A 19,397-nucleotide genomic window follows, 5' to 3' on the forward strand; every position below is an offset into this window, starting at 1 on the left:
TTCATCACCACTTGGCTCAGGAACTTATAAGTCATTGCCAGGTGCAACCTTCCTTCTGGACAGGTGGCTGCCCAATTGTGACTGGCAGCCTTGCCCCCTGCTCTTCTGCCCCTGTGATTCCAGGAAGGTGCTGACCCATTCAATACCTGAGCACTGAGTGTCCACTCTCCCCTCCACCTGCGCAGCATAAAGGGCACCTCCTTTACAAAGGCTGAGTCCTCCTCTGCTCTGCTGACCCTCTTACGGGGCCAGGGTGATTCCTTGGGGCAGCGATGACTGGCTCCCCACTCTGTACCCACCTCACTTCAGCTGATCTTCAATATACCACCCTTTAATATTAACATGCTCTTAACAAGCTTATAAACAACTTTAATTGGCCTCAATACGGAATAGAGTAGGATTCCTCTCCCGTCCGCTCCCCGCCCTGGTGAACATTGCCGGCACTGGGAATGACATCCTGAAACTGGCACACCGTCTGGCGTCAGTATTTTCGGGGGCCCCTGCCTCCATTTCTGCCCTTGTGGTGGGGGGCTGGGGTGCGGGGAGGTCCAGAAAATCCAGCACGTTCTTTTTTCATCAATGCTGCCTGAACTGCCAGATATTTTCAGCATTTTCCGTTTTTATTTCAGATTTCCAGCATCCACAGTATTTTGCTTTTGTATAGGTCCAAAGTCACCTGTTCCTCCCAAGCACACAATACAGTGATCACTGAAGTGATCTGGATGTCAACCGGGTGGATGTAGGAAGGGGAAAAATGATGTAGGATCAGGAGAACAAATTGACAGCAATATGTTCTAAACTGAGGAACATCTAAAAGAATAGAACATAATCAAAACAAGGCAGAAGTTGACAAACGCTTTTAATATTTTAATTTTACAAAACATGATTACAATATGTCGCAACAATGCAAAAGGCATTTAGCAACGTTTGCAACACCTCAGGCCATGCTGAAGCAAGGTTTAGGGATATTTCCCAGCTGCCTACTCCTCTTACCCCAACAGTGTGCCATTAGCACGTTGTTACTCGTACAACAGTTTATCCATTAACCAGGTTTATTTATACAATCTCTCATATGAACCTAACAGCAGATTACTGAAACAAAATCAGTCAATGTATCGAGGTACAACTGGTCACTATGTCAGAGTGAGACTTTTCTGTCTGGTGGGGAAATTATTCCACATTTAGGATTATCTCATGAGCCATGCCAATCAGAGGAACTTGAGTTCAGTCCCTGATCTGTGCTGAGTTGAGGCAGCAATAGGACTGCAATAATTGGTCGCAATGCCCTCAAGCAAAAGCAAAATAAAAGAGAAAAAAAAATCAGTGAATCCACTCTGGATCACTAACTAGGGATTCCTGTTATAAAATTTATGTTTTATTGATGGGTGAGGACACTATCTGGCTTGGCAGTGACGCTCCCTACTATTAAATGGCCTGCAGGCACTTTAATTGGCCTCAATAGGGAGGGATAGCAGGATTCCTGCCCTGCCCTCTCCCTGGCTTGGTTGCTGGTGCTGGGAACGGTGTCCTGAAATTGACATGCTGCCTGGCATCAGTATTTTCAGGGCTCCCTGCCTCCATGCTACCCTCAGGGGGGCCAGAAAAATCGAGGCTCACACGTAAAGAATGGCCATTTGGGTGAGGTAACAGTGGACTGCTCACACAAAGAACTGTATCCCAGCAAGTCTTCTCTTTCAGAAAAGTAGGGCAGGGCATGATTTTCCTAAAGTATGGAAAGTCTGTGGGAAACTGGTGCTTTAGGTTGGCCAGCTGTACACTCCTTAGTACAAGTGAAACACAGAGGGAGACCTGACCCACACTGACTGTGGTAGCAACGGACAAACTGAAGAAAAAATGGAAGATTGTGACCCACGGACATGATGCAATAGTGTGAAGCACAGAGTAAACCTTTGATAGCTGGGATCTCTGTCAGCAAGGTTAGATAGATCAGACGCTTGTCCAACCCTGCAATTGCAGCAGGAAGCGGGACGTCAATCTTTTTCTTGGGCGTCACTGCCTTTGCCTGCTGGAATCTAGGACCTGCTGTTAAATCAGGCTGCAAAAGCCAAATAATTATGTTTTTCGATTTAAAAATTCTTTATTGGTTAACTCGCTATTTTGAATTATTCATCAGTCACTGAGCAAACTGGGCACAGGGGTGTATGGGCAGGTGAGCATGAGACAGCAGCTCATTTTGCACTTGCTAGAACGTGCTGAGCTGCAGGAGGATGTCCTCTCCTGGATGAGGGAGATAATCCTGAATCCCTGCAGAGAGAGAAAATTGAGAACATAGCATGAATAAAGATAAAGGATCCCTGTTTGAGTGGCAACGATGGACAAAATGATCCAGCATTCAGAAGTTATGAATCTACTATTTGTATATCACAAAAAACAATTTCCCATGCTTGTGGGTCGGTCCACTTCTAGAAATATATTAGAGAATACATATTCATCTAGAGCTTTGAGCACAAAATCCAGACTATAACTCCAGTGCTACCCTGTTGGAGTTCTTTCAGATGAGACAGAAAAGATCCCATGGCACTATTTTGAAGTGCTGGAGAGTTCTCACTGATGTCCTGACCAATATTTATCCCTCAACCAACATCACTAAAAAAAGATTACCTGGTCATTATTACATTGTTGTTTGTGGGAGTTTGCTGGGTGCAAATTGGCTGCCATGTTTCCTACATACAACAGTTATTACACTTCTAAAAGTACTTAATTGGCTGTGAAGCACCTTGAGACATCCTGAAATTCTAAAAGGTGTGATATAAATGTGAGTCGTTCTTTAAAGCACTATGCAGCTCTTAAAATGTGGAAATGCACCACCAGATACAACTTTGAGCCATCCAGACCAGCACGGTTCTTTGTTTGATCCTAGTCTGTGCTGAGGCAGCAAGCTAGAGCTACAGGCGGCCACCGCACAGTGACAGGAAAAGGAGGGTAAAACACCCAGGATCCCATTGGCTGAATAGAGTTTCCTGCAGGTAGATATATGTAATGTCAGCAATCAGATTGGGCCACAATGCTCCTACTATTGAGTACCCAAGGGGTTGCCTGTGGAAATACAGGGATGAATTTGCAACCCCCATACTCATTATAGCCTATCTCCCTGCTGGGAATGCAAGATGCTGGAATAACCCATTAAAACCCAGCATAGGGGTTGATGGGAAAAGATGGGGAGAAAACTGGAAATTTGCTTACTCATATATACACACACATTAGCATGCAGGTCTATGCATATTGTGGATATCTTTATATGTATGTGTATTGTCTGTATGTGTGTATTTGTACATGTGCCACATCTTCATGGGCATAGGCACATGTTCATTTCTGCATGGATGCATGTATTTATTTTTCTACACCCATATTTGCGTGTATTGCTTTCATACATATGATGCCTGTCTTCCTCCATCACCACCAGTGAAAATCTATGCCTCTACTGGTATTCTTGGAAATGAAGACATAGTTGGCATCAGAATGATATCAAGGCTTAGAACATTACATTTTGAAGACAGATTGCAGTCACTTGACTTGTATTCCCTTCAGTATAGGAGACTAATGGGTGATCAGATTGCAATGTTTAAAATGATAGAATTAATTCTATTGGGTAGATAAAGAAACTATTTCCTGTGGTGGAGGAATCAAGAATAAGGGGACATAATCTTTAAATTTAAGTTAGACCATTCAGGAGGGAAATCAGGAAGGACCTTTGCCACACAAAGGGTAATGGAAATTTGGAACTCTTCCTTCTTCGCACCCCATCCCCACCACCCTCACCACCCACCAAAAGGTTGTGGATGCTGGGACTATTGGAATTTTCAAGACAGACAGATTTTTATTAGGTCAGGGCATCAAGGGTTATGGAGTTAAGGCATGTAAATAATGTGCAGATTAGCCATGATCTAATAGAATGGTGAAGCATGTTTGAGGGGCTGAATGGCCTACCCTTGTTCCTAATGGTACTGTTACTATCATGTTTACAACTAAGCTGAGCTAGTCATCTCTGGCTCAAATTAATTCTCACCTTGTTTAAGTGGGGTGTTCTCTCCTGTCATCAGCCGCCAGTATGTCCTCATGATGTCTTGTCCCCTTAACTGGTCTACTGAGGTTAGAAAAGGCCCCCACAGAGTCTGCTTGGTCTCAAAGCTACAGGTAGCAGGAAAGAAGCAAAATATTTTAACTGGCACTAAAATGCAAGAATTAAGGGCCAGCAACTGACAAGCTCAACTTCTGAAAGAGCAAAGACCCAGAAATCTTCAGCAACAGAATCACAAAGAACAATCCTGAGTAAAAACTAAGACAATAAAAACAAAAAGTGCTGGAAATATTCAGCAGGTCTGGCAGCAACTGAGAAGAGAGAAGCAGATTTAACATTTCAGGTCTGTGACCTTTCATCAGAACTGGCAAAGGTTAGAAAAGAATTAGGTTTTAAGCAAGTGAAGGGGAGGGGGGTAGGGGAGAGAATAGAGGGGAAAGTGTTTGATAGGGCAGAGGGAGATTAAATAACAAAGCTGTCCTGGGACAAAGGCAAACAGTGTGTTAATGCTTGTGGTGAAAGGCAAAGCATTAGCCCAGAGAGAGTGTAAATAGCAGAATAATGAACAGCTCAGAATACATGAAAAACAGACACATGGTTAAAAAATAAAATATGAAAAAAAGGCCAGTCATGCTCTGAAGTTATTGAATTTCAATGTTCAGTCCGCAAGGCTGTAGAGTGCCTAATCGAAAGATCAGGTGCTGCTCTTCGAGCTTGCATCGATGTCACTGGAACAGGCCAAAGACAGAAATGTTGGCATGAGAGCAGGGTGGAGTGTTGAAATGGCCAGCAACCGGAAGCTCGGGGTCATGCTTTCGGACTAAGCAGAGGTGTTCCACAAAGTGGTCACCCAATCTGCATTTGGTCTCTGCAATGTAGAGGCGACTGCATTGTGAGCAGTGAATACAGTATACTAAATTGAAGGAGGTACAAGTAAATCGCTGCTTCACCTGAAAGGAGTGTTTGGGGCCTTGGATAGTGAGGAGAGAGGAGGTAAAAGGGCAGGTATTACCCCCTACCCCCGACAACTTGTCCCCTTCCCACAGCACCTTCCCACACAATCGCAGGAGCTGTAATACCTGCCCTGTACAGTAAACATCAGAATGTATTAGCTACTCTCTCAGTACTCAACAAATAACCCACAATATTGCATTACTGATCCCATGAGTGATCAGTCTCTGTGTACAGTCTATACAAAGACAGAGGTTCAAGGAACACACAACAGTAAGAGCTTTTACAACTACATAAAAAGGAGAGTAGCTAAAGTAAATGTTGGTCTCTTCAAGGCAGAGACAGGAGAAATTATCATGGGGAATGAGGAATTGGCAGAGACATTGAACAAATACATCCCAGGGATAAAGAGTAACCAATGGGTTAATAAGAATGAAGAACTTAAAACAACTAATGTCAGCAGGTAAAAAATAATAGAAAACTTAAGGGACTAAAAGCCGAAAAATCCCCAGAACCTGATGGCCTACATCCTCGGGTTCTAAAGGAGAGAGCTGCAGAGATAGTGGATACACTGGTCATGTTTCCAACATTCCCTAGATTTTAGAATGGTCCCAGCATATTGGAAATTAGCAAATGTAACACTGCTATTCAAGAAAGGAAGGAGACAGAAATCATGGAACCACTGGCCAGTTAGCCTGACATCAGTCAATGGGAAAATGCTTGAATCCATTATTAAGAAAGTCCTAACAATGCAGTTAGAAAATCATATCATCATCCAAGAGATTCAGCATCGTTTTACAAAAGGGAAATCATGTTTGACAAATTTATTAGAGTTCTTTGAAGATGTTACTAGTAGGGTAGATAAAGAGGAGACAGTCTATATAGTATATACAAGGAGGAGGTGTTATCAATTTTGGAAAGTGTGAAAATAGATAAGTCCCCTGGGCCAGATGGGATTTATCCTAGGATTCTCTGGGAAGCTAGGGAGAAGATTGCAGAGCCTTTGTCCTTGATCTTTATGTCGTCATTGTCGACAGGAATAGTGCCGGAAGACTGGAGGATAGCAAATGTTGTCCCCTTGTTCAAGAAGGGGAGTAGAGACAGCCCTGGTAATTATAGACCTGTGAGCCTTACTTCGGTTGTGGGTAAAATGTTGGAAAAGGTTATAAGAGACAGGATTTATAATCATCTTGAAAAGAATAAGTTCATTAGCGATAGTCAGCACGGTTTTGTGACGGGTCGGTCGTGCCTCACAAACCTTATTAAGTTTTTCGAGAAGGTGACCAAACAGGTGGATGAGGGTAAAGCAGTGGATGTGGTCTATATGGATTTCAGTAAGGCGTTTGATAAGGTTCCCCACGGTAGGCTATTGCAGAAAATAACGGAAGTATGGGGTTGAAGGTGATTTAGAGCTTTGGATCAGAAATTGGCTAGCTGAAAGAAGGCAGAGGGTGGTGGTTGATGGCAAATGTTCATCCTGGAGTTTAGTTACTAGTGGTGTACCGCAAGGATCTGTTTTGGGGCCACTGCTGTTTGTCATTTTTATAAATGACCTGGAAGAGGGTGTAGAAGGGTGGGTTAGTAAATTTGCGGATGACACTAAGGTCGGTGGAGTTGTGGATAGTGCCGAAGGATGTTGTAGGGTACAGAGGGACATAGATAGGCTGCGGAGCTGGGCTGAGAGATGGCAAATGGAGTTTAATGCGGAAAAGTGCGAGGTGATTCACTTTGGAAGGAGTAACAGGAATGCAGAGTACTGGGCTAATGGGAAGATTCTTGGTAGTGTAGATGAACAGAGAGATCTTGGTGTCCAGGTGCATAAATCCCTGAAGGTTGCTACCCAGGTTAATAGGGCTGTTAAGAAGGCATATGGTGTGTTAGCTTTTATTAGTAGGGGGATCGAGTTTCGGAGCCACGAGATCATGCTGCAGCTGTACAAAACTCTGGTGAGACCGCACCTGGAGTATTGCGTGCAGTTCTGGTCACCGCATTATAGGAAGGATGTGGAAGCTATGGAAAGGGTGCAGAGGAGATTTCCTAGGATGTTGCCTGGTATGGAGGGAAGGTCTTACGAGGAAAGGCTGAGGGACTTGAGGTTGTTTTCGTTGGAGAGAAGGAGGAGGAGAGGTGACTTAATAGAGACATATAAGATAATCAGAGGGTTAGATAGGGTGGATAGTGAGTCTTTTTCCTCGGATGGTGATGGCAAACACGAGGGGACATAGCTTTAAGTTGAGGGGTGATAGATATAGGACAGATGTTAGAGGTAGTTTCTTTACTCAGAGAGTAGTAGGGGCGTGGAACGCCCTGCCTGCAACAGTGGTAGACTCGCCAACTTTAAGGGCATTTAAGTGGTCATTGGATAGACATATGGATGAAAATGGAATAGTGTAGGTCAGATGGTTTCACAGGTCGGCGCAACATCGAGGGCCGAAGGGCCTGTACTGCGCTGTAATGTTCTAATTCTATACTTGGATTTCCAAAAGGCACATAATCGATTAATATGCAAGATAAGGGCTCATGGAGTTGGGAGTAATATATTAGCATTGATTAAAGGACAGAAAGCAGAGAGTAGGGATCAACAGGGCAGGCTGTAACTACTGCAGTGCCACAAGGATCAGTGCTGGGCCCTCAGCTAATTAAAATTTATATTACGGACTTAGACGAAGAGCCCTGACAATAGAAAGCTAGGTGGGAATGTAAGCTGTGAGGAGGACACAAAGAAGCTGCAAAGAGAGATATAGACAAGTTAAGGGAGTGGGCAACAAGGTGGCAGATGGAGTATAATGTGTGGAAGTGTAAGGTTATTCACTTTGGTAGTAAGAACAGTGTGAAGAAGGGAGTTTGGTAAGTGAGTGAATTTTAAGGGTCAATCGCTCAAGCCTAGATTTTGGTTTGTTTACATCTAGCAATTAATTGAAATTCATATTTCAGTTAAGAGGTAAATTAGGTTTCTTGCAGTTTTAAACAGGGGTATACCAACACACTCTGAGAGTAGCTGTAGATAGTTAATTAGGTAGCTATCTTAAACTGGTTTCTGAGCTTCAGCAGAGCTCTTGGAGCTGGCACAGCATTGTTTTCGGAATATAAATTGAGGGGACTCTCAGTGCTATTTGTCTGCACTGAGTGCTGCTGGAGGGCACAGAGTGTGAAGGAGAAGTTTAGTGCATGAGGGAGGGGCTCCTTTCTTTCTTCTACCTTTTTTCAGTCTCCAGTAGCTGCCTCTCTCTTCGGTACAGGGGAAGAAGTTGACTGGTAAGTAGCTGGTATGTTATTTTACTTCTCATTGTAATAACAAGTTTTTAAAAGTTGTCATGGCAAGTCAGGTCCAAGTGGATTGCACGTCCTGCAGTACGTGGGAAGTCATGGATCCACCACATGACAAACACATCTGCAGAAGCTTGAGCTCCGGGTTTCGGGACTCGAGCGGCAGCTGGAGTCACTGTTGTGCATCTACGAGGCAGAGGACTATGTGGATAGCACGTTTAGGGAGGTGGTCACATTGCGAGTTAGGAGCATGCAGGCAGAGAGGGAATGGGTGACTACCAGGCAGTCACTGCAAGAGTTCCCTGAGTCTATCTCGGTTGCTAATTGATTTTCCATTTTGGATACTGGTGAGGGCGATGGTTCTCGAGACGTGCAGCCAGAGCAAAGCCTGTGGCACCACAGATGGCTCAGCTGCACAGGAGAGGAGGAAGAGGAGTGGAAGAGCAATAGTGATAGGGCATTCAATAGTCAGGGGATCAGACAGGCGTCTCTGTGGAAGTAAACCTGACTCCAGGATGGAGTGTTGCCTCCCTGGTGCCATGGTCAAGGATGTCACGGAGTGGCTGCAGGACATCCTTCTGGGGGAGGATGAACAGCCAGAGGTCATGGCCCACATTGCTACCAATGACATAGGTAGGAAGAGCAATGAGGTTCTGAAAGTAGATTTTAGGGAGTTAGAAAGGAAATTAAAAAGCAGGACCTCAAGAACAGTAATCTCAAGGTTACTCCCAGTGCCACCTGCTGGTGAGCATAGCAATAGGAGGATTAATCGATTGAACACGTGGCTAGAGAATTGGTGTAGCAGGGAGGGCATCAGATTTCTGAGGCATTGGGACCTATTCTGGGGCAGATGGGACTTGTACAAGATGAACAGGCTACACCTTAACAGGACTGGAACTAACATCCTTGTAGGGAGATTTGCTAGTGCTGTTGGGGAGGGTTTAAACTAGCTTGTCAAGGGGATTGGAACCTGAGGGGTTCAAATTGGAAGGAAGTAAAGCTGGTAACAGGAGGTAGAAAACTAGCAAGTGACATTAGAAGTCAGGCGAAACAAAGGCGAGCATCAACTAGGCTTAGAATGCAGAATGTCAAGACAACAAGGTTAAGAGCATGCTACCTGAATGCACGTAGCATTCACAACAAGGTAGATGACTTAAAGGCCCAAATAGAGGTAAATGGGTATGAACGAATTGCCATAACAGAAATGTGGCTACATGGTGACCAAGACAGGGAACTGAATATTCAAGGATATTCAACATATAGAAAGGACAGGCAAAAAGGAAAAGGAGGTGGTGTTGTGCTAATAAGGGATGGGATCAGTAGATTAGTAAGAGAGGATCTCAGATCGGATAAACAAAATGTGGAATCTGTTCAGAGCTGAGAAACAGCAAGGTGCAGCAAACATTGGTGGAGGTTGTTTATAGGCCAAACAGTAGTGCCAGTGTGGGACATGGCATTAATCAGGAGATTAGAGAAGCATGTAGCATGGGTAATACAGTAATCATGGGTGATTTAAATCTGCATATAGACTGGGTAAACCTAAATGAGCAATAATGCTGTGGAGGATGAGTTTCTGGAGTGTATTAGGGATGGTTTTCTAGAGCGGCATGTTGAGGAACCGACTAGAGAACAGGCTATTTTAGATCTAATATTATGTAATGAGGAAGGGCTAATTAATAATCTTGTTGTAAAATAACCTTTAGGGATGAGTGACCACTATATGACAGAATTTTATATTATGTTTGAAAATGAGGTAGTTCAATCTGAAGCCAGGGTGTTAAATTTGAACAAAGGAAATTATGAAGCTATGAGGGGCAAATTGCCTGAGGTGGATTGGGAAAATACATTACAATACATTACAGTACATAGACAATGGATAGTCTTTAAAGAAATATTACATAGTTTACAGCAACTATACATTACTTCAAGGCACAAAAACCCCAAAAGTAAAGGCAGTCAAACGTGGATAAAAAAGGAAGTTAGGATTGTATAAGATTAAAAGAATAGGCCTATAAAGTTGCCAGAAATAGTACTAAACCTGGAGGATTGGGAGGATTTTAGAATATAGCAAATGAGGTCAAAGAAACTGATAAAGAAAGGGAGAATAGAATATGAATGTAAGCTAGCGAAAAATATAAAAACAGACTGTAAAAGCTTCTATAGGTACGCAAAAAGGAAACGTTTGGCTAAGACAAATGTGGGTCCATTACAGGCAGAGTCAGGAGAATTTATAATGGGGAATAGAGAAATGTCAGAAGCTAAATGATTACTTTGTGTCTGTCTTCATTGAGGAAGATACCATAAATCTCCCAGAAATAGAGAACCAAGGGATTAGGGGGAATGAGGAATTGAAGGAAATTAGTATTAGTAAGAAGGTTTAATGGAGAGAATAATGGGTTTTAAGTCCCCAGGACCTGATATTATACATCCCAGAGTGTTGAAAGAGATATAGCTGTGGAGATAGTGGATGCATTTGTGATCATCTTCCAAAATTCTATAGATTCTGGAGCGGTTCCTGCAGATTGGAAGGTAGCAAATGTCACCCACTAATTAAGAAGGAGGGAAAGAGAAAACAGGGAATTACAGACCTGTTAGCCTTACATCGGTCGTTGGGAAAATGCTAGAATCTATTCTAAAGGATGCGATAAATGGATACTTGGATAATAATGATCTGATTGGGCATAGTCAACATGGATTTATGAAAGGGAAATGATGTTTGACACACCTGTTGGAGTTTTTTTTGAGGATGTTACTAACAGAATTGATAAAGGGAATCAGTGGATGTGGCATATACTTGGACTTTCAAAGAAAGAAAGAAGAAAAAAGGCCTTTGATAAAGTCCCCCACAGGAGGTTGTTTAGCAAAATTAAAGCACATGGGATCGGAGGTAATATAATGGCATGGATTAAGGATTGGTTAACAGGCGGAAAACAGAGAGTAGGAATAAACAGGTCATTGTCGCGTTGGCAGGCTGTCTCTAGTGGGGTACTGCAAGGATCAGTGCTTGGGCCCCAGCTGTTCACTATATATCTATCAATGATTTGGATGGGAGAACCAAAAGTAGTATTTCCAAGTCTGCGAATGAGACAAAACTAGGTGGGAATGCGTGTTGTGAGGAAGATGCAAAGCGGCTTCAAGGAGATTTGGAAAGACTTAGCGAGTGGGCAAGAACGTCAGGGCGGCACAGTGGCGCAGTGGTTAGCACCGCAGCCTCACAGCTCCAGCGACCCGGGTTCAGTTCTGGGTACTGCCTGTGCGGAGTTTGCAAGTTCTCCCTGTGACCGCGTGGGTTTCCGCCGGGTGCTCCGGTTTCCTCCCACAGCCAAAGACTTGCAGGTTGATAGGTAAATTGGCCATTGTAAATTGCCCCTAGTGTAGGTAGGTGGTAGGAGAAAGGTGTGGATGTGGTAGGGAATATGGGGTTAATGTAGGATTAGTATAAATGGGTGGTTGTTGGTCGGCACAGACTAGGTGGGCCAAAGGGCCTGTTTCTGAAGTGCTGTATCTCTAAATAAAATAAATAAATAAATAAATAAAGGTGGCAGATGGAACATAATGTAGAAAAATGTGAGGTTATCCACTTTGGCAGGAGGAATAGATGTGCAGAGTATTTCTTAAATGGTAAGAGATTAAAAAGTGTAGATGTACAAAGGGTCCTTGTCAATAAGTCATTGAAAGCTAACATGCAGGTGCAGCAAGTAATTAAGGAGGCTAATGTTATGTTAGCCTTTAATCACAAGAGGATTTGAGTACAGGAGTAATGAAGTCTTGCTTCAATTGTATAGAACCTTGGTTAGACTACACCTGGAGTACTGTGTGCACTTTTTGTTCCCTTACCTTAGGAAGGATATTATTGCCATAGAGGGAGTGCAACGAAGGTTCACCAGACTTGTTGCCAGGATGGCGGGACTGTCCTATGAAAAGAGATTGGGGAAACTGGGCCTGTATTCTCTAGAGTTTTGAATAATGAGAGGTGATCTCATTGAAACCTACAAAATACTTCAAGGAATAGACAGAGTAGATGCAGGTAAGATGTTGATTTCTGGTTGGGGAGTCTAGAACCAGGGGACACAATTTCAAAATAAAGAGGAAGCCACTTAGGACAGAGATGAGGAGAAATTTCTTTACTCAGAGGGTTGTGAATCTTTGGAATTCTCTACCCCAGAGGCCTGTGGAAGCTCAGTCACTGAGTATGTTTAAAGCAGAGATTGACAGATTTCTAAATACAAATGACACAAGGGGATACGAGGATAGCATGGGAAAAAGGCATTGAAGTGGATGATCAGCCATGATCTTATTGAATGATGGAGCAGGCTCGATGGGCTGAATGGCCTACTCCTGCTCCTATATTCCTATGTTCCTAAAAGCAGAATATTTTTAAAAGGCATGAAACTTTTAAATGTTGATGTTGAGAGAGACTTGGGTGTACTCATACAAGGAACACAGAAAGTTAGCATGCAAGTACAGCAAACAATTAGGAAGGGGACTGGAGTACAAGAATGAGGAAATCTTGCTACAATTGTACACCTGGAGTACTGTGTGGAGGTTTTGGTCTTTATATTTAAGGAAGGATATACTTGCCATGGAGATATTCCAGTGAAGGTTCACTAGATTGAGAAGGTTGTCCGATGATGAGAGGCTCAGTAAATTGAGCCGATGCTCTCTGGAGTTTAGAAGAATAAGAAGTGATCTCATTGAACCATACATGATTTTGAAGAGACACGATAGGGTAGACACCGAGAGGTTGTTTCCCCTGGCTGGGGAATCGAGAACATGGGGGCACATCCTTAGCACGAGGGGTCAATCATGTAGGACTGTGATGAGGAGACATTTCTTCACTCAAAGGGTTTTGATTCTTTGGAATTCTCTACCACAGAGGGTTGTGGATACTCCATCATTGAGTATATTTAAGGCTGAGATGAACAGACTTTTGGTCTATCAGGGAATTAAGGGATATGGGGGGCAGATTGGAAAGTGTTCAGGCAGAAGATATCCTCGAATACACTGTTCTTCATTGTGTATATTATATATAAACCCAGCTATTCCCTAGTGTGTATTCTGTCTATCTACTACCCTTTGCACAGTGTCCACAGGGTTCTGCACATTAGTGACTAAGATCCAAAATGGCAGAATAATAGGGCTTCCTCTTCACATGACTGAAATCAAAGCATGTGGAATCAGGGGACAAGTAACAGAATTGATAGCAAGCTGCTGCAAAACAGAAAGTAGGGGTTAAAGGTAGTTTCCCAGACTGGCAAAAAGTGTGATGTAGTGTTTCACAAGGATTGGTACTGGGACCACTGTCACATTTACATAAACTATTTGGACACAGGAATTGGAAGTACAATTATAAAAAATTGTGGACAAAGCCAAATTGGGGGTTGTAATTAATAGAGGAGGATTGCAACAAAATACAGGAAGACATTAATAAATTTGCAGAATGGGCTTGTATTTGGCAAATGAACTTCAATATCGGTCAGTGAGATGGTACGTTTTGGTGGGAAGAATAAGGAGGAAAATAACTGGCTAGATCAGGTAGAGGAGCAGAAGCATCTGGTGGTACAAATACAAAAATGACTAACAGTAGTGACATAGGTTAATAAGGTCAGAAAAATCATATAAAGCATTGGGGTTCATTACAGAGGGACAGAATTGGATAGGATTGAAAAGCAGAGAAGTTGTGTTAAACTTGTATTGAATCTTGGTTAGACTGCACTTGGAGCTCTGGTCTCCATGTTATGATATAGAGGCACTGGAGAAGATTCAGAAAAGGTTTACTAGAATGATACCAGAACTAAGAGGTTATACCTATCCAGAAAGATTGAACAGATTGGGGCTCTTTTCTTTAGAAAAGAGAAGACTGAGGGATGACCTGATAGTGGTCTTTCAAAATATGAATGGGTTCAATATGGTGGGCGTGGAGAATAGTTTTCACTTGCAGGGAAGGCCAGAATTAGGGGCCATAAATATAGGATAGATACTAACAAATCCAATAAAGGTACTCAGGAGAAACTTCTTTAGCCAGAGAGTGGTTAGAATGTGGAAGTCGCTAACCCAAGAACTAGTTGAAGTGATTAACATAGATGCATTTAAAGGGGAAACTAGAGAAGTATACTGGGGAGAAAGGAATCAAGGGATATCTTAATAGAGTTAGATGAAATAGGGCGGGAGCAGGCTTGTGTACAGCATAAACACTGGAATGGACCTGTTGAGCTGAATGACCTGTTTCTGTGCTGTACATACTATGCAAGACCATGTAAGACAGTCTGAAGTAGATAGGAAATTACGATCTTACTTGAAATTTGTATCATTATTTCTTGCTTCTTTCAATACTCCAAGGAGAGACATCTGATCACGTAGTGGCACTTTGGCTTTGTAAATGACAGCGCTTTCGTTCTTCACAGTGAGATGAACAAACCCTACCTGTTGGTTTGATTCAGTGATCCCTGGTTCTGAGCGCATCTGCTTAAGGCCATCTGTTCAGTAAGAAAAGCAGGGTTATTCAGGTTGTATTATAGAAATGAAACCTATTTACTGGCTCCACACAGAGGCCACATTTGGACTTGTGGGTATTTTGGCCACACTGGCAGTTCCTTGTCTTGTTTCTGATAGCCAAACCCTACTAGTAGAGAGGGAGAATCACTCCTCAAGCTCCTTTTCTTCATGTCCATGTAATTATTACCGTGGCAACATGCTGCCCTCCCTCTCCATCTAAGCAACATGTCACCCCAGTGATTCACCATTCTTTCTTACTAGTTTAACAATAGCATATCTTAGTAAGATCTCATCCTTTGCTTACCATTCTCATTGTTGCAGTCCATTTGGCGAATATCCAGGTAGGTTTTTTGGTATAGAACAGGTAATAGTTGAGACAGTGCCATTGGACTACGAAAGGCTCCCTCTTGGGCTTCAATCAGTAGTCTCTTTTTTCCTTTTGACCATCTTTCTCTATCTCCCACAGCTAACAGAACCTAAAAGTAACAGATTATTAATGCTCAGTGTCAATGTCACTTGTATAATTTACAGGACAGAACATACACTGGGTAACAGCCATTATTTAGAGTATTCTTTTGGGCCTCCTTATCTCGAGAGACAATGGATACGCGCCTGGAGGTGGTCAGTGGTTTGTGAAGCAGCGCCTGGAGTGGCTATAAAGGCCAATTCTGGAGTGACAGGCTCTTCCACAGGTGCTGCAGAGAAATTTGTTTGTTGGGGCTGTTGCACAGTTGGCTCTCCCCTTGCGCCTCTGTCTTTTTTCCTGCCAACTACTAAGTCTCTTCGACTCGCCACAATTTAGCCCTGTCTTTATGGCTGCCCGCCAGCTCTGGCGAATGCTGGCAACTGACTCCCACGACTTGTGATCAATGTCACACGATTTCATGTCGCGTTTGCAGACGTCTTTATAACGGAGACATGGACGGCCGGTGGGTCTGATACCAGTGGCGAGCTCGCTGTACAATGTGTCTTTGGGGATCCTGCTATCTTCCATGCGGCTCACATGGCCAAGCCATCTCAAGCGCCGCTGACTCAGTAGTGTGTATAAGCTGGGGGTGTTGGCCGCTTCAAGGACTTCTGTGTTGGAGATATAGTCCTGCCACCTGATGCCAAGTATTCTCCGAAGGCAGCGAAGATGGAATGAATTGAGACGTCGCTCTTGGCTGGCATACGTTGTCCAGGCCTCGCTGCCGTAGAGCAAGGTACTGAGGACACAGGCCTGATACACTCGGACTTTTGTGTTCCGTGTCAGTGCGCCATTTTCCCACACTCTCTTGGCCAGTCTGGACATAGCAGTGGAAGCCTTACCCATGCGCTTGTTGATTTCTGCATCTAGAGACAGGTTACTGGTGATAGTTGAGCCTAGGTATACACACTGGAAAAATGCAGTGTACTGATTGCACAGGAGAAAAGTAGGACATACAGAGCACATACTAGAAAATAGAGGGAATAAAGAACACGAGCTGGGGAACAACAGTGTTACAATTTCTTTACCTTCCAGAATTTTTCTCAAGCTCAATGTCAAGGAACACTCCTATAAGCAGGCCGTGGCTTCATGTGAATCACATGCATCAACATTTGACATTACCTGCAGAATATCAGGCATTGTAGTGCTGTCCAAAGTGTTAACAAATCCCACTTGTTATAGTGAATTGATCACTGGGAATTACATGAGTCCACTCATCATTGGGGTTGTCAACTCTCCAGGATTGCCCTGGCATCTCCAGGAAATAAAGACTAATCTCAGGACACTGCTCCAAGCAATCCAGAAGAAAAATCAGAGGGCCTTTTAAAAAAAATCTGCTTTTAAAAATACTTTCTTTGAGCACCTTTGTTGTTAGTTATAAAAATATCTGATGGGAGAAAGGCTGTATTCTTGACTTGTTGAGAATCATCCAATGATATAACAAATATTCTATTTAGTTGGTAATTGGTGTGGAAAGGGGGGCGCCACAAGGACAGATGGGTTGGGGAACCACTGGTGGGAATGTGGGAATGGGGTGCTTGGAGATCATGCGATGACACCTCCAGGAATATGCCCAACCCTATTCACAAGCTCCTTTGCATAACAAAACAAATACTGCTTTAATCAGACCATTTAACACAGGCTACAATGAATGTACCAGGTTTGTTAAAAGTAGAAATTAAACAATAGCAAAAGATCAATAGAACAGATTTAATTAGTGTAAAGTATTTAACTCACACATTCTCAATTTGTTAAACAATAAAATACACAACTTGACCAACTGTTATAACAACATTGAACTTGCATCCAAAACTCATTCCATGCATGAGACAGATTGAACCCCACACAGTATTAACATGTCGATCTCCACATTGTTGGAACAAGAGGAACTAAATTCAGGGTGTGGAACACATTTGGCTGAGCATGGAACAGTCAACCTCTCTAATAGAAGTACTCAGGCACCATCCTGTGCCATGAGAATTTTTGTTACTGCATTGGAATCTGGGGCAACTAGCCCATAGGCTGAAGACAAGCTGGCAGCTGTCCCACCTCGCTCCAAGCCTGTTCATAGAACCATAAAGGACAGTGTTACGACCAAGGTGGGAGGAGTGTACTGTTTATTCTAGTCTCACTTCTCCACAAGTCACAACATATTATTTTAAATCTTCCCACTCATCAATACAGTCAATCATATACTCTATTTTTCCCAGAATAGAACACACTAACCAGGTTTCTTTAATGAACAACAAAATTATCAGTTTATTATAAAACATGTCTTAACTCTTCTTTGGCCTCTTTATCTCGAGAGACAATGGGAAAGTGCCTGGAGGTGGTCAGTGGTGTGTGGAGCAGCGCTTGGAGTGGCTATAAAGGCCAATTCTAGAGTGACAGGCTCTTCCACAGGTGCTGCAGAAAAATTTGATTGTCGGGGCTGTTACACAGTTGGCTCTTCCCTTGCGCCTCTGTCTTTTTTCCTGCCAACTGCTAAGTCTCTTTGACTCGCCACACTTTAGCCCCGCCTTTATGGCTGTCCGCCAGCTCTGGCGAACGCTGGCAACTGACTCCCACGACTTGTGATCAATGTCACAGGATTTCATGTTGCGTTTGCAGACGCCTTTAAAGCGGAGACATGGACGGCCGATGGGTCTGATACCAGTGGCGAGCTCGCTGTACAATGTGTCTTTGGGGATCCTGCCATCTTCCATGCGGCTCACATGGTCAAGCCATCTCAAGCGCCGCTGACTCAGTAGTGTGTATAAGCTGGGGATGTTGGCCGCCTCGAGGACTTCTGTGTTGGAGATACGGTCCTGCCACCTGATGCCAAGTATTCTCCAGAGGCAGCGAAGATGGAATGAATTGAGACGTTGCTCTTGGCTGACATACGTTGTCCAGGCCTCGCTGCCATAGAGCAAGGTACTGAGGACACAGGCTTGATACACTCGGACTTTTGTGTTCCGTGTCAGTGCGCCATTTTCCCACACTCTCTTGGCCAGTCTGGACATAGCAGTGGAAGCCTTTCCCATGTGCTTGTTGATTCCTGCATCTAGAGACAGGTTACTGGTGATAGTTGAGCCTAGGTAGGTGAACTCTTGAACCACTTCCAGAGCGTGGTCGCCAATATTGAAGGATGGAGCATTTCTGACGTCCTGCCCCATGATGTTCGTTTTCTTGAGGCTGATGGTTAGGCCAAATTCATTGCAGGCAGCCGCAAACCTGTCGATGAGACTCTGCAGGCACTCTTCAGTGTGAGATGTTAAAGCAGCATCATCAGCAAAGAGGAGTTCCCTGATGAGGATTTTCCGTACTTTGGACTTCGCTCTTAGACGGGCAAGGTTGAACAACCTGCCCCCTGATCTTGCGTGGAGGAAAATTCCTTCTTCAGAGGACTTGAACGCATGTGAAAGCAGTAGGGAGATAAAATCCCAAAAAGTGTGGGTGCGAGAACACAGCCCTGTTTCACGCCACTCAGGATAGGAAAGGGGTCTGATGAGGAGCCACCATGTTGAATTGTGCCTTTCATATTGTCATGGAATGAGGTGATGATACTTAGTAGCTTTGGTGGGCATCCAATCTTTTCTAGTAGTCTGAAGAGACCACGTCTGCTGACGAGGTCAAAGGCTTTGGTGAGATCAATGAAAGCAACGTAGAGGGGCATCTGTTGTTCGCAGCATTTCTCCTGTATCTGACGAAGGGAGAACAGCATGTCAACGGTCGATCCCTCTGCACGAAAGCCACACTGTGCCTCAGGGTAGACATGCTCGGCCAGCTTCTGGAGCCTGTTTAGAGCGACTCGAGCAAAGACTTTTCCCACTATGCTGAGCAGGGAGATTCCACGGTAGTTGTTGCAGTCACCTCGGTCACCTTTGTTTTTATAGAGGGTGACGATATTGGCATCGCGCATGTCCTGAAGTACTGCTCCCTCATCCCATGAAGTAAAATATAAACACACAGATTAAAATTTTAAAGTTCCTTTTTTTTACCTTAGCCAAGTTTTAAAGTTTCTTTTTATCTTAGCCCCTTCAAAGTCACATACACACATATACAGAAACCAGTTAGCCAAAAAAAAAAGGGATTTTGGATCAGAGCTCTGTTAAAGATAAAAAAAAAGGAACTTGGGTTGATTACTTGCTCATTTTTGAAGAAAACAGATGAGATATGTTGTTCCAATAACTGGCATAA

The 19,397-nt window shown here is 43.5% G+C and overlaps 1 protein-coding gene across 3 annotated transcripts in view; it reads right to left on the minus strand.

Annotated features, from left to right (window-relative positions):
* Positions 1 to 846: 846 nt before the first annotated feature.
* tcn2 (transcobalamin II) overlaps positions 847 to 19,397 on the minus strand; it is an 89,826-nt gene continuing 71,275 nt past the window's right edge. For all 3 annotated transcript variants that reach the window (XM_068055273.1, XM_068055272.1, XM_068055274.1), the window contains exons 7-10: positions 15,057 to 15,228; positions 14,553 to 14,733; positions 4,028 to 4,149; positions 847 to 2,265 (exon numbers count right to left, since the gene is read on the minus strand). In XM_068055273.1, coding sequence (XP_067911374.1) covers positions 2,204 to 2,265; positions 4,028 to 4,149; positions 14,553 to 14,733; positions 15,057 to 15,228 — 537 coding nt within the window. In that variant the 3' untranslated portion in view covers positions 847 to 2,203. The remainder of the gene's footprint in view (positions 2,266 to 4,027; positions 4,150 to 14,552; positions 14,734 to 15,056; positions 15,229 to 19,397) is intronic.

This window comes from Heterodontus francisci, chromosome 23, assembly GCF_036365525.1.
Source record: "Heterodontus francisci isolate sHetFra1 chromosome 23, sHetFra1.hap1, whole genome shotgun sequence".
Lineage (NCBI taxonomy): Eukaryota > Metazoa > Chordata > Chondrichthyes > Heterodontiformes > Heterodontidae > Heterodontus > Heterodontus francisci.